General features: G+C 41.9%; 2 protein-coding genes across 2 annotated transcripts in view; one reads left to right on the plus strand and one right to left on the minus strand.

The window, feature by feature from the left end:
• Positions 1-2,180: 2,180 nt before the first annotated feature.
• LOC5501659 (RNA-directed DNA polymerase from mobile element jockey) lies at positions 2,181-5,231 on the plus strand. Its single transcript, XM_001622872.3, has one exon. The coding sequence runs from the start codon at positions 2,181-2,183 to the stop codon at positions 5,229-5,231; it is 3,051 nt and encodes a 1,016-aa protein (XP_001622922.3).
• Positions 5,232-11,573: 6,342 nt separating this feature from the next.
• LOC5514562 overlaps positions 11,574-14,842 on the minus strand; it is a 47,784-nt gene continuing 44,515 nt past the window's right edge. Inside the window, exons 7-10 of the mRNA XM_048722675.1 lie at positions 14,572-14,786; positions 13,252-13,381; positions 12,812-12,894; positions 11,574-12,046 (exon numbers count right to left, since the gene is read on the minus strand). Of these exons, the coding sequence (XP_048578632.1) occupies positions 11,906-12,046; positions 12,812-12,894; positions 13,252-13,381; positions 14,572-14,786 (569 nt within the window). The 3' untranslated portion in view covers positions 11,574-11,905. The remainder of the gene's footprint in view (positions 12,047-12,811; positions 12,895-13,251; positions 13,382-14,571; positions 14,787-14,842) is intronic.

The raw sequence follows: 14,842 nt of genomic DNA on the forward strand, positions 1-14,842 counted from the left end.
GGAAATTATTTCATAACGCCTGATTTCGTTTTAACTACTTATCCGAATAAGGAATAAACTATGAAGAGGATTGTCAGTGTTTGCTCATCATTTCTCAATAAAGGAAAGGAAATTTCATAACTCCCGATTTCATTTTAACTACTCCTTTCGAAAGAGTTCTCGAAAAAGGAAATTGTATTTCATAACTCCCTATCTCGTTTTAACTACTTATCCGAATAAGGAATAGACTAAAGAGAGGGTTCTTTAGTATTTTCTAAACATTTCTCGAAAAAGTAAATGGAATCTCCCAACGTCCGATTTCGTTTTACGACTTATCCGAATGAGGAATAGACTAAAGAGAGGGTTCTTTAGTACTTTCTAAACATTTCTCGAATAAGTAAATGGAATCTCCCAACGTCCGATTTCGTTTTACTACTTATCCAAATAAGGAATAGACTAAAGAGAGGGTTCTTTAGTATTTTCTAAACATTTCTCGAAAAAGGAAATGGTATTTCATAACGCCTGATTTCTTTTTAAATATCTATTCGAATAAGGAATCTACTTTAAAGAGGATTGTTAGTATTTTCTCACAATTTGTTTAGAGGAGTATATTCGCGCTTTACTTGACCTGTTGACTACGTACGTATGTCGTGTGAATTTGACCTTGCTAACAAAACCACAATTTGACAGATAGTGCTTGTTGTCAATTAACACCTTGGCTACTAGATATGGCTCTGACAAAACAAATAGATTAGTGCAGAGACACGAATAGGGGACTGCTCCTTATTCAAGTTAGTTTTCGCGAATAAGGAGATGGAATCTCCCAACGTCCGATTTCGTTTTACGACTTTATCCGAATAAGGAATAGACTATGAAGAGGGTTGTCAGTGTTTGCTCATCATTTCTCAATAAAGGACATGAAATTTCATAACGCCCGATTTCGCTTTAACGACTCCTTTCGAAAGAGTTCTCGAAAAAGGAAATGGTATTTCATAACTCCCTATCTCGTTTTAACTACTTATCCGAATAAGGAATAGACTAAAAAGAGGGTTTTTTATGTTTTCTAAACATTTCTCGAATGAATAAATGGAATCTCCCAACTTCCGATTTCGTTTTACCTACTTATCCGAATAAGGAATAGACTAAAGAGAGGGTTCTTAGTGTTTGCTCATCATTTCTCAATAAAGGAAATGAAATTTCATAACTCCCGATTCGCTTTTACGACTCCTTTCTAAAGAGTTCCCGAAAAAGGAAATGTTATTTCATAACGCCTGATTTCGTTTTAACTACTTATCCGAATAAGGAATAAACTATGAAGAGGATTGTCAGTGTTTGCTCATCATTTCTCAATAAAGGAAAGGAAATTTCATAACTCCCGATTTCATTTTAACTACTCCTTTCGAAAGAGTTCTCGAAAAAGGAAATTGTATTTCATAACTCCCTATCTCGTTTTAACTACTTATCCGAATAAGGAATAGACTAAAGAGAGGGTTCTTTAGTATTTTCTAAACATTTCTCGAAAAAGTAAATGGAATCTCCCAACGTCCGATTTCGTTTTACGACTTATCCGAATAATAAATAGACTAAAGAGAGGGTTCTTTAGTACTTTCTAAACATTTCTCGAATAAGGAAATTGTATTTTATAACGCCTGGTTTCGTTTTAACTACTTATCCGATTAAGAAATAGACTAAAAATAGGGTCGTTAATGTTTTCTAAACATTACTCGAATAAATAAATGGAATCTCCCAACGTCCGATTTCGTTTTACGACTTATCCGAATGAGGAATAGACTAAAGAGAGGGTTCTTTAGTACTTTCTAAACATTTCTCGAATAAGTAAATGGAATCTCCCAACGTCCTATTTCGTTTTACTACTTATCCGAATAAGGAATAGACTAAAGAGAGGGTTCTTTAGTATTTTCTAAACATTTCTCGAAAAAGGAAATGGTATTTCATAACGCCTGATTTCTTTTTAAATATCTATTCGAATAAGGAATCTACTTTAAAGAGGATTGTTAGTATTTTCTCACAATTTGTTTAGAGGAGTATATTCGCGCCCTGTTGTTGTGCGCCTAACCGGCTGCATGCAAAATTTCGACTGTCCATAAAGTTCATTCTAACCAAGCAGTTTACGACCAAATCCGTACCACCATCAGACCTACACAGTTCCCTACATGTGTTTTACTCTTCATTGATTGGAAATGGCCTTATTCTACACCAGGGAAGCTTTAAAAGCAGTTTTTACATCAGCCAAGGCGAAACCACTCAGCCGTAACCTGTGGGATACTCTAAACGAGCTACAGATATCACGTTTTCGTCCTACTCGTCGGAGCAAACGGGCTGGACAACGGAAGCAAAGACCTACTTCGGTTTCTACTAGTCGCAGAGAGGGAAGTGCAGTTCCTGGCTTGGCAGAAATGCATTCGGTTCCCGATATTTCCAACCTCAATGAAGGGATCAATTTGCATACTCCGAACCAGAACTTATTAAATATTCAATGTGACACCCAGCCCAGCGACAAAAACAACATTGGAGAAACCGAAACCGGACCTACTCGGAGACATTTACGCGCCAAAGTTCCAAATGTGATTGTCTCTAACGTTATGTCACTTGCTCCAAAAATCGATGAAGTAAAAGAATTCGTTTTGCGCAAAGAAGCCGACCTTGTTTTTATTACCGAAACTTGGTTAAAAGAAAGCGTGTCCGACGGAGTCATTAATATTCCTGACTTTAGTGTGGTACGCCGTGATCGGATGGAACAGATGCATGGTGGAGTGTGCGCGTATATCAAAGATGGCTGTAGATTCGAACATCTAAAAGAGCTGAACTGCTGTGAAGATCATGAGAGTTTGTGGCTGCATTTAAGACCCAATCGCCTTCCTCGAGGTTTCCACTGTATTATTGCCGCTGCAATATATCACCCACCCAGCGCAGACGACCAGTCACTGCGGGAGCATCTGTTCCAGTCCCTCGCGCTCGTGGAGTCAAAGTTCCCCAACTCTGGCATACTGCTTACTGGCGATTTCAACCGTCTGGACGTAAGCGGCCTGCTAAGACACTTTTGCCTGAAGCAAATTGTTAAGGTGCCAACGCGGAAAGATGCAACCTTGGATTTGATTCTTACTAACATGCACGATCATTACGCCGCGCCACAGGCCTTTCCACCTTTTGGTCTGTCGGACCACAACACGGTGCTAGCTGCTGCAATAGACAAGAAACAAAACAACAACCGCAAGAAAACTATCATAAAGCGGGACCTGCGCACCAGTTCCAAGGCTGCACTCGGAAGATATCTGATCAGCATTGATTGGTCCTTGTTATTCGCCCCTCTATCGGACTGCGATCAAATGTGGAATACATTTATTGAAGTGGTGAGTACTGGGCTTGACATCATCATGCCCGAGAAAGAGTACCACATTTGTGCAGCCGACGCACCATGGATGACGCCAGGTCTTAAATCCATCATACGCAAGAGACAAGAGGCCTTTAAAAATCACGGCCCCGAGTCAGTTCAATTCAAGTTCTTCAGAAACATGGTGAATAGGGAGAGGAAGGTCTGCAGAAGCCGGTTTTACGATTCGAAGGTGAAACAACTGAAGGGCGAAAACCCAAAGAAATGGTGGGATGAGGTTAAGCGGCTCTGTGGCGCCAAAGTAACAAATGGGGACTTGACTACTCAAATAAACATCGAGAATTTTTCCGAACTCCCTATGCAAGATCAGGCAAACAGAATCAACTCAGCCTTTTTAGAGCCTTTGGAGGTTTACCGGGTGAACGAGCCGCTCGAGCGCTTTCCCCTGGAGGATGAGCCCGTGTTCCTTAGTGTTACCGAGGATCGCGTGCAAAAGGTGTTATCTAAACTCCACCCACGAAAGGCCTCGGGCCCCGACAATGTGCCGAGCTGGCTTCTGAAAGAGTTTTCCGATATCATGGCCCAACCGATTACACAAATCCTAAACGCATCCTTTAAAGATCAGCGACTGCCACCCATCTGGAAAATGGCTGATGTCCCACCTCTTCCAAAAACGAAACCTGTGTTGGATCTCAGAAAAGACCTAAGACCTATTTCACTAACACCGTGCGTGTCTAAGGTGGCAGAGGAATTCGTGGTCACGGACTTTGTCAAGCCAGCGGTCCTTGAGGTGATTGGCCAAGACCAATACGGGGCGATCCCAAAGTCTTCTACCACCATGGCGCTTATAAGCATGCTGCATGCTTGGGCTCTCGGGACTGACGGGAATGGAGCAACAGTAAGAACTTTGTTGTTTGACTATCGCAAAGCCTTTGATTTTATTGATCATAGTATTCTCGTAGATAAGCTGAGTAGGTTGGCCATCCCCCGTAGCGTTGTTAACTGGATCATTGATTTTCTTTCCAATAGATTCCAACGAATTAAGCTAGCCAAGGGCTGCTACTCCGAGTGGGGTCCAGTCCCCTCCGGGGTACCACAGGGTACCAAGCTAGGCCCGTGGTTATTTGTTTTATTTATCAATGATCTAGAATGTAATTCCCCACACTTATGGAAGTACGTAGACGACACCACGGTCTCCGAAGTGGTATTGAAAGGGGAATTAAGCAGCGCTCAGGGGTTGGTCAACGACATCATTGAGTGGTCCCACGACAATAGAGTAGTCCTTAATCCCGATAAATGCAAAGGGGTGAGAATTTCGTTTGCGCGCTCGCCTCGACCTTTCGATGCCATTACCATCGAGGGAAAGAAGCTTGAGGTCGTTAAAAGCACGAAATTATTAGGGCTCACAATAAGCGATAACTTGTCGTGGAACGCTCATGTGAACGAGGTAGTCAAGAAATCGAGCAAAAAGCTATACTTTTTAATCCAACTAAAAAGGGCTCGGCTACCTCCCTCAGACTTATCTTTAATTTACAAAGCTTGCATTCGTTCGGCCGTCGACTATGCAGTGCCGGTTTTTCATAACGCCCTGCCGCAGTACCTAAAAAATGAGCTCGTACGTATCGAGAAAAGGGCGCTATCTATAATTTTGCCCCGTACGAGCTACGATGGTGCTTGTGATTTGTTGGGCATAACACCATTAGAAGTGCACCACGGCATAATTTGCAGCAACCTCTTCGACGAAATAGTCTCTGATCCGAATCATAAACTAAAGAGCTTGCTGCCTCCATCAAACGTTTCAAGCCATAACCTTAGGAAAAACCGGCCCTTTGCCTTGCCCCGCCTTAAAACAAACAGAGCCATGAATTCTTTTACATTCTCGATGGCCAACAAATCTTAAATGGAGAGTATATATGTTTTTTTATGGATTATGATTAATTATATATAGGATGAACTTTATCACGTTTTTAAATTTTTATATTTTATATTTATTACTGTATATAGTTAAATTTATTATAGTTGTAATATAGTATCTATTGTTTTGTAAATGCCTAATTCAGCCTAAGGGCTGCTACGCAATTTTTTCCTAATAAACTATCTCGTGCGCTTTACTTGACTACGTACGTATGTCGTGTGAATTTGACCTTGCTAACAAAACCACAATTTGACAGATAGTGCTTGTTGTCAATTAACACCTTGGCTACTAGATATGGCTCTGACAAAACAAATAGATTAGTGCAGAGACACGAATAGGGGACTGCTCCTTATTCAAGTTAGTTTTCGCGAATAAGGAGATGGAATCTCCCAACGTCCGATTTCGTTTTACGACTTTATCCGAATAAGGAATAGACTATGAAGAGGGTTGTCAGCACGCTTATCGGTCCATACCTATTCACCCTGACAACCACCGCGCGACTGGGTGTAAATGGAAATTCTCCAGGGATACCGATTATACATATTTTTACGACACACGTCTGCCTTCTGGAGCAAAAAGTTCGCCCAGCATATTTAAACGCATAACACAATCTATCCGCCGCATGATGCACCGCCGGGGATTCCGAGACATAGTGGTATATTTAGACGACTTTCTCGTAGCCAGAGACACGTTTGAACAATGCAACTTAGCTTACGAAACACTGACATCGCTGTTGTCGGATCTCGGGTTTACTCTAAGCGCACGTAAGCTAGTTCCACCTACACAACGTTTAACCTTTCTTGGCATCCAATTAGACACGGTCGAATGCTCTATGGAACTACCTCAGGAAAAGCTGCGCGAACTTAATAATCTGGTAATTGGATTCCAGAAGAAGCGCAAAGCGAACAAAAAACAACTGCAACGTTTAACAGGCAAATTGAATTGGGCCTGTCGTGTTGTATATGGTGGTCGCACCTTTTTACGCCGCATTATTGACACAATGAATGACCTGGGCCCAACGGGTAAATATTGGCTCGATTATGAGTTCCGCCGCGATCTTAATTGGTGGGTTGAATTCTTAAAGGTCTTCAATGGCAAACGGCTGTTCCTAGGAGCAGTCCCCACGGTAGATGTGCACACGGATGCGTGCCCTCTGGCGGCGGGGGGGGGGGGGGGGGGGGGTATTTTCGAGGGGATTGGTACTATCACTGTTTCCCCTTAGACAGCCCGGAATGGGATACACTGCATATCAATCACAAGGAAACGTTAGCGATAACTTTAGCGGGCAAACGTTGGGCACACGCATGGTCAAACCAACGGGTCATAATTCATACTGACAATCAAGCGGCTTGCGCGATAATTAACAAAGGATCGACAGCTAACAGAGCTATAATGCAGGAATTGCGCGAGGTGTTCTGGTTATCAGCGATGTATAACTTTCATTTAACAGCGGTTTACATCGAAGGGGGGTGTAACGCGGTGGCAGACGCGGTTAGTAGGCTACACACACCTTCGCATCTCCTCTACTTCTATTCCACGCTTTGCGCGCTTTTTCCGAACGGAGATGTGGATAATATACCACTCCTAGCGCACATGTCTCCTTATAGCCTGCGTCTCGTCTCTTCCAGGTGTACGTCAGCCGGAGATTGCCGCCGAGCTTGAGCGCGCGACGTGATTAATTTCCGCCAACACACATTTGCGGAATCGACCAAGGCTACGTATAAAACACACAGAGCAACTTTTTTTTAAGATTTTGCTCTTTCATGGGCTTTAGCCCCGTACCCCTACAACAACGGCACTTGCTCCTGTATGCAGCTTTTCTTGCGAGATCGCTTAAACCGGCATCGATCCGTAGTTACCTAAATATTATTGGCATTCTCCACAAAGAATCCGGATTACCTAATCCGCTGGTGAATAATTGGCCGCTGCAAGCTTTATTGACAGGCATTAAGCGCGCGAAGGGGTCTCCCCCGAATCAGAAACAACCTATTACTACTGCCCTTTTACATCACATATTCGCAACTCTAAACCATAGGTCGAGCCTAGACGCTTCTTTCTGGGCGATATGTCTAGCAGCCTTTAATGGCATGTTTCGCAAGTCCCACTTGTTGCCGACATCTGCCACGCGCTTCGACGCGGACAAACAGCTCACGAAAGCTGACATCACCATCCAACCATGGGGCGCCCTGGTAACCATTCACTGGAGTAAAACTATTCAGTTCCGCGAAAGGGTTGTGGAAATTCCACTCCCACGTATCCCGGGTAGCGCGATATGCCCAACGTCAGCCATCGAACATGCTTTCCACTTTAATAGTTCTAGTGGTGCGCGTAGCCAGGCATTCGATTGGATGGATGATCGCGCGCCGCGCATATTTACATATAACGAGTTCGTCACTAAACTTCGCCACCACCTAGCATTATGCAATGTCACGTAGAATATTCAAGTTAAGTTGCAACCTCAAGTTAGCCGATTGTGTATCTTTTGTACATACACTCATTTACACATGTGAGAATATTGAATTTGTGAATGTTGATATGCAATCTAAGAACGGGGGAACATTGCCTAGCGGTCCATTGCTTTCCAATTTGAAACCAAAAAGAAGTATCAACTGTTTACTGTCTTATACAGAATGATGGCTTAATCGATTAACCAATCCTCAAACGATAAAAAATGACTTAATTTAAAAACTGAAATATTTTGGAATACAAAATTACCTTATGATAAGAATAACTAAAAAAAAAACACATTTTCACTTTTCCTGAATTGTGGTCCAAAAGACCGTCGAGCACATCTTACCTCACTGATTCACTTAACATGCCCGAAAAAGTGAGCCTAAGTTTTCCTGGGGGGGGGGGGGGGAGGGGAGTTCTCTTATCAAAATCTGACCACCCGCGATAAAAAAAATAATAAAAGTGATTTTTTAAGTATTTGCAGTATCTGCACGGGACGTTTATTGTCGTATTTGACTACATACTAGAGTGATCAAGCTTATGCCTTATAGTTTTGTCTACAAAACGTCTATAGAGAACCGAAAGTAGACCTTCGACCGTTGTGCGAGAGGGGGGGGGGGGTGCACCCTCCTCCCCTGGGTACGGGCCTCATATAAACTCTGTAATAGACCTTTAACACTCGCCTTGAGTGCTATACATTTTTTTTATAAGAACGTCTAATTTTCAGTTGAGGCTGGGCCGTTCTTTTTTTGGAGTATTTTAAGGCTGATAAAAATTTTAGTGCTTATAAAATATAGTACCCAATTAATTATTGGTGCTATTAGGAGGATAATTACACAAATGATCAATAGCAACATAATAAGGTTGTTATAAATGAACACATTTTAACAATACATTTTAGAACACATTAGACTAATGTTGCTCTTATCTGAGCCTCGGTATCTTCTTAGCATGTTCTTAAAATCTGATGAAATCTCAGCCTGGACGCTCTTATAAAAAAGGTTCTTATAAATAAAGAGTGTATTAGCATTTATATGATTGATATGTCAGACCGCAACACTGTGCCAGGGGCGCCCCCCACCCCCACCCCCTCTATTTTCGGATGTTTTGCTTTTAAATAACAAGAAGTATAATGAAATCCTGGGAAGAACAATGAACCCGGCCCCCCTAACTTGAAACCCTTGACTAGGCCCCCCCCCTCGGAACTCCTGGATATGCCCCTGTGTGTGGTGTTAATTTTAAGAGAATTTTATCCATCAATGCGCCATATATGATCTGACCCATCTTCGTATAACCTTTGTCATTATAATGAACATCTATTTGCCAATATCGTCTCATCTCTGGTAAACTCAATTTTTTGTCCAAATCGACTAAAACTACCTTTCCATTCGACGCGTTCACAAGTTCTCTCAGCTTCTCGTTGATTTGAGCCCGCGCTACCTTATGTTCGCTACAGTTTGGCGTCAACTCGCAAAGCCTGCCGGGTATAGTAACCGCGACAGTCCTTGAGCCCGCGTTCAATGCAAGCTTGTGTAGGTACTTCAAGTCTTTTGAAATAGTGTCCTCCGGAAGTGGATCGCGCTTGTTCATAGGGGGATTCTTCTTCTGGGTGTAAAGAACCGCTAAATCGTTTGCCCCACCAAGTATCACCACCCAGTCAAAGTACGATTCTTTTAGTAGGCTGGGTAGTCGGTATTTCATGCCCCAGTGGACTGTCTCTCCGTCTATGCCAAAGTTATGAACGCAAACATGGACTTTTCTTTCACTTAGATCAGTATTTTTGTCGAGTAATTCTTGCAGTCTGGTTGTATAAGGGTGGTATATCGGGGAGTCTGTATTACCGGTAGTCAAAGAGTCCCCAAAACACAACACGTTAATTGTACAACTTTCGTTTATAGCACGAGACAAGCGTCTATCGCTGGAAACACTCAAATGGTCCACGTTATTTCTACTTTTACTAAGTTGTCCATTTATTTTGCTCACATACTTGTTGTCCCTACCAAGTTGCCGGTTGACGTCGTCTACAAGGTTATAATATCCACCAAGTTGACCATTAACAGCGTTTACACGTTCGCTATTTCTACCAAGTTGCCCATCAAAAGCGTTCGCATGTCCGTTTATTCCTCCAAGTTGACCATCAACAACGTTTACACGTTCGTCATTTCTACCAAGTTGCTCATCAAAAGCGTTCACATGTCCGTTTATTCCTCCAAGTTGACCATCAACAACGTTTACACGTTCGTCATTTCTACCAAGTTGCTCATCAAAAGCGTTCACATGTCCTTTGTTTCCACCAAGTTGACCAATAATGGCGTTCGGACGCTTTTTGTTTCTATTCAGTCTTTTAAAAGTATTCACATGTCCGTTTGTTTCTTCAACAGCATTTCCAAACTCCTTTTGACGTTCAACAGCTCCGTTAACCTTTCCAACAGTTCTCATAAGCGATTGTTTCCTTAGTTGATCTTCAAATCTGCTCAAATCTCGTACCTTTTCCTTGTTCGTCTTGTTCTCTTCTTCATTTACGCCTTCGTACACTTTTTTCTTTCCCTCGTCCTTGCTTACTATGTAATCTTTTCTAATGTTAGAATAATTGTCATCTCCGCTTAACTGAGTTCTGCCCGTGGATTGGAGTAATAGTTTACACGATATTATAATACCAGTCACAACTAGGGTAAATAAGGCAGCTTTCGCATGGTATGTTTTCATAACGTTTATAAGATATTTGTGAATTACAATTACAGGTACCGTCTAAAAGTTGTCGCTTCCCATATTGGTAAGGAATTTTATATTCTAAAAGCGTCTTGTGTACGTCACTTAGAATCAGAGCCCGAGAGAGAGAATTTTTCCGCAAAAGGGCGGTTTCCTTGGTAACTGATGCAATGGGCATTCATGCAGTCATCACAGGCGCCCCAAGTTCAGTGGTGTTCTCGTATGAAAGCGCTTCGATACTAAGGTTTATATGGACATAAAAACGTATTAAAAAAATAAAAGAATTGGTAGTGGATTTTGGTGTATAATAAAGGCTGAAGTCGTACAAGAAGTCTCTTGTGTCGTTTTTTCCCATTTCAGCTGTTTTGGGAGTTCAGAGGAGGGTCCGCCAATACCCCGACCCCCGGAGGCGGATCCTTCTCTGAACTCCCAAAACTGCTCAAATGGCAAAAGAAAAAGACGCAGATACTTAAGCCTTCATTTTACACCAAAATCCACTAGCAATTCTTTTATTTTTTTTAAAAAAAGTTTCTATGCAAATGTAAACTTTAGTATCGAAGCGCTTCATACGAGAAGACCACTGAACTTTGGGCGCCTGTGTTGTCATAAGACAGGACTTGCCATTTTGTGATTTGCTTCTGAAGAAAAACAAATGGTAGGGAGTAGTTTGCATTGGATAACACAGTGGTCATCTTTAAAGCCGCATTGTCACCAGTGTACTTCGCAGGTCGTAAAAATCTCCGATGATTTTTAACGGAAAACACATAAAAAAATTTCAAAATTGTAAAAGCAGTGTGTCTGATAATTTAGAGTGGATGACCTATTAAATAGCGCGGATTCTAATAGATTATTTTGTGGTTTGAGGTTTTGGTCGGCCCTCCCAAACTAACTGGTCTGACTATGCGGCTTTAAGTGAGCAAACAACATCACCAGCGAGTGGATTTTTTTAAGAAAATTTAAAATTAAATCCTCTATTTCTATTCCAGCATTTATTTGATTTTATGAATTTCTATATTGAGATCCATGCTAAAATTAGAATGTCTTTATGCAATAGTTTATAAGCATGCCGTGTTGCCATGGTAATTGGTTATATCTTCAAGTTAAAGACTACACTAATTTAAATAAAATGTTGCACAGTATACTCTTTTAGCTATAAAAAATCTTATATTTGTGTGAAATTTATATTTATTAACATTCAGCCTGTAATCTCCTGAAAATTTTGAAAGAACATTAACTAAGACGTTTTCCTTTGAGATTTTTCCCTTGTATTTGCCTCAAAGGATATTTTTAACGGGGCGTTAAAATAACCAAAAAGTAAGAAATTGGACCGTCAAACTTGAAGCTTTCACATCGCAGTTTGGGAGGATAATTATGAGATGAACAGACAGAGTCACGATTAGCTCCTTGAAGTGTCGGTGTATTTTCCTGCCATTGCCGTCTGCGTTTCCGCCATCGTTGCTAATGCTGTGTCATGGGTATAGGCGATAGAGGCGTAACCTTCAATAATAATAAACCGTCGTCGATCGAGTGACGAATCTCTTTAGCATGACGCAAAAGGCGGTGGTGCCCATCAGTAGTAGCCCCACACCACTCCCCACAGCAAACGCGTGGTTCGGCGTGTTCCTATCAGCCTTGAATTCCTGAAAAAAGGTATAACAATGAGGGACTTGGCAGGGGTTAGCGGAGGAGGGGACTGGGATCGAGTAGACGGAGGCCAGGCGGGGTATGGATGTTGATGGCTAGTTCGCGATTATTGGTCCTTAAAGAATGTGGATCACTCACTTCTTTGTTATTGTTTATCATCGAAAATACAACGGTTTATTTGCGAGGATACTTCTAAATAACAATCTGCGAATAAAGTCTGATATGATATTGACGATACAGGCCCGTAGCCAGGATTTTGAGCGGGGTGGTTCGTTTCATTTCAGAGGACCAAATTTCCGGTATACCCCTCTACTCGCCTTATAACATTAGGCAATCAATCTTGTAAAGATTTTTATAGTTATTTTAAAGACATATTGATGTGCATGGTATATCTCCAGCCAAACGTTATATACTTTTGTTTGCTCTGAGCGGACCTTCAAGCCGGGTGGGGGGGGAGGGGTCGTCCAAACCCCCCCCCCCCCCCCCCCCCTGGCTACGGACCTGCGTTATTTGATTGAAAATATATTGGTTACTTGCTTGAATTAGCCGATGGAAATGGATTCTTTGAGCGGGAGCATAAAATGGCGGCGTGATTAGCCGTCTTCAATCCAAGATGCGAGCACCCCGTTTTTTATGCGAGACCGAGCATTTTTAGGCGAAAAAAAGCTGCGCGAGCATGCGAGCATTAGCCGAAAACTGCGAGCACATCGAAATTTCGGGGGACCATTCGGGGGCCCTAATATATTCTTATCAGGACATACCATCATCTTATTTGTTCCCTGCTCTTCAGACGGTAGCCACACGGGACAGGAGGGGTCATCAAAATCGTCTGAATCGCAATTAACTGAAAATAGAGATAATAAGGGATGTCTTGTTTAATTGTTTTCAAGCAAGGCGCGTAACTAAGGAAATCCCTCCCGACCACCAAAAGTGTGAAGTGTGAAGTGAAGTCAATCCTTATGGAAGAGTTATCAGATGTTCGTCTTTTATAATATGAAATCTCTGACTGGGCGGCCCCTGGTTTTCTGTCACAAAAGAAGACATCATAGAGAAGTGACAGCAGCCATTCATGGGTTGGGGACGCTCTTGCTCACAGGTACATGAATGGTCGTCCTTCCCCCCCCCCCCCCCCCCCCCACCCTCTTAGGAGGATCGAGGATCAGTGCCCAGTGTCCAAATAAGGTAAATGGGCCACGCCTACCTGGCGTATAGTAGCAGTAGTATATTCGGGTGTTATACTTGTCTTCTGTAATCCCATAAGGCACCGCGCCACTGTACTGGTTTCTGTTCGCATGATCCTCGTCATCAAAGTGACGGAACTCTAGTGTCGCCTGAAACACATGCTCAGAATCACTACTTTATTATAGGGACCGACACAGGCGACATGTAGAAGCGATAGAGCTTTTCGAGTAGAGAAAGTCATGTCGGAATACAAGGGCTAACGTAAAAATGTAGCGAGCATTAAGCAGCGCGGGCTCAAGTACTGTCGTAGTTACATTACCCGGCTGGCTTTGCGAGCTAACGCCAAAATGCGGCAAACATAAGGCAGCGCTGGCTCAAATCGAGAAGCTGAGAGAAATTGTGAAGGCGTTTGTGAAGGCAGTTTGACTGTATTAGATCAAAAGGTGAATTGACAGAGATGAGACGATATTGGCAAATAGATGTTCATCTTCATGATGAAGGTTATAACAAGATGGGTCAAATCATAAATGCTCAAATAAATGCTCATAATCACTATGATTTATATTAACATTATTCAAACCGGGCTTTCCGGGGCTTCCTCTGACCGTAAATTTTAAACCATTGGAGCTATTATGACCAGATTTTCAAAGAATCGTCACCAAATTTAGATGTTAGCTAAAAAAAACAGCGATTTTTAGCTAAATATGTGATACCAGCATCCGCCATCTTGGATCCGCCATCTTGGATTTAATGAAAGTTATTTAACTTAATCAATAAAAAATGGGTGGAAAAATCTGAAGCTTTTTGACAATATTTAATATTCGTATCAAGTTTGATTAATGGTTTCAGGTGGATATGAATTTTTTTTTGATATTCCTATAAGCACTATTTCGAGAAGGTCAAAAATTGACAAAAAAAAACACCACCCCTCCCCCATAAAATAGAGATGTAAATTTTTATTGTGTTTTTACAAAACTTGGCATAAAACGCCTATATGACATGGATTTACCTTGAGCACGTCGTATTTATCGTTGATCTTAACGACTTAAAGCGTTTTGCCTAGTTGTCATTAAACCTAAAATTTATTTACACCAAACTGATTCCAGATAAATTTTAGGAAAAGTCACCAAATTTCAATGTTCTTTCCCTACTAGTTCAAAAATTATTACAGATCAAAGGTGCTGGGGGCCTCAAAAGCCTCCCCCCCGGTCTAAATAGGGTTAAATATATGCTCAAAACCTCTACGTTACAGGACTTTTTTTAATTGTATTTAGTTTTTAATAGTTCCCCTTTTTATGGAAGGCTTGAAGCACGTCAAAAGTTCCCTCCTTGCCGATACCTTAAGTCGATGAACCGACTGACAAGTTTTGGATATGAACGGCATCAGGTAGAAAGGACCCCCTGACGGTAGCCAAATGGGCGTAGACGTGTCCCCCCTGCCGTCACAACAATAATAGATGACAGTGTTTTCGCCGTAGATCCCTTCAGGGAGGGATCCCCCCTCGCTGTTGGGGAAATCGATATCGGAGTTCTCATCGTCCCAGCGAATCCAGCCTGTAGAAAGAAATTTCTTATAATTATGAAACAGGGTAAGACTAGTTTTAACACAA

Source organism: Nematostella vectensis, chromosome 15 (genome assembly GCF_932526225.1).
Source record: "Nematostella vectensis chromosome 15, jaNemVect1.1, whole genome shotgun sequence".
NCBI lineage: Eukaryota > Metazoa > Cnidaria > Anthozoa > Actiniaria > Edwardsiidae > Nematostella > Nematostella vectensis.

Excerpts from the sequence above, each read along its gene's own strand:
- LOC5501659 (XM_001622872.3), top strand. The coding sequence starts at position 2,181 with ATGGCCTTATTCTACACCAGGGAAGCTTTAAAAGCAGTTTTTACATCA.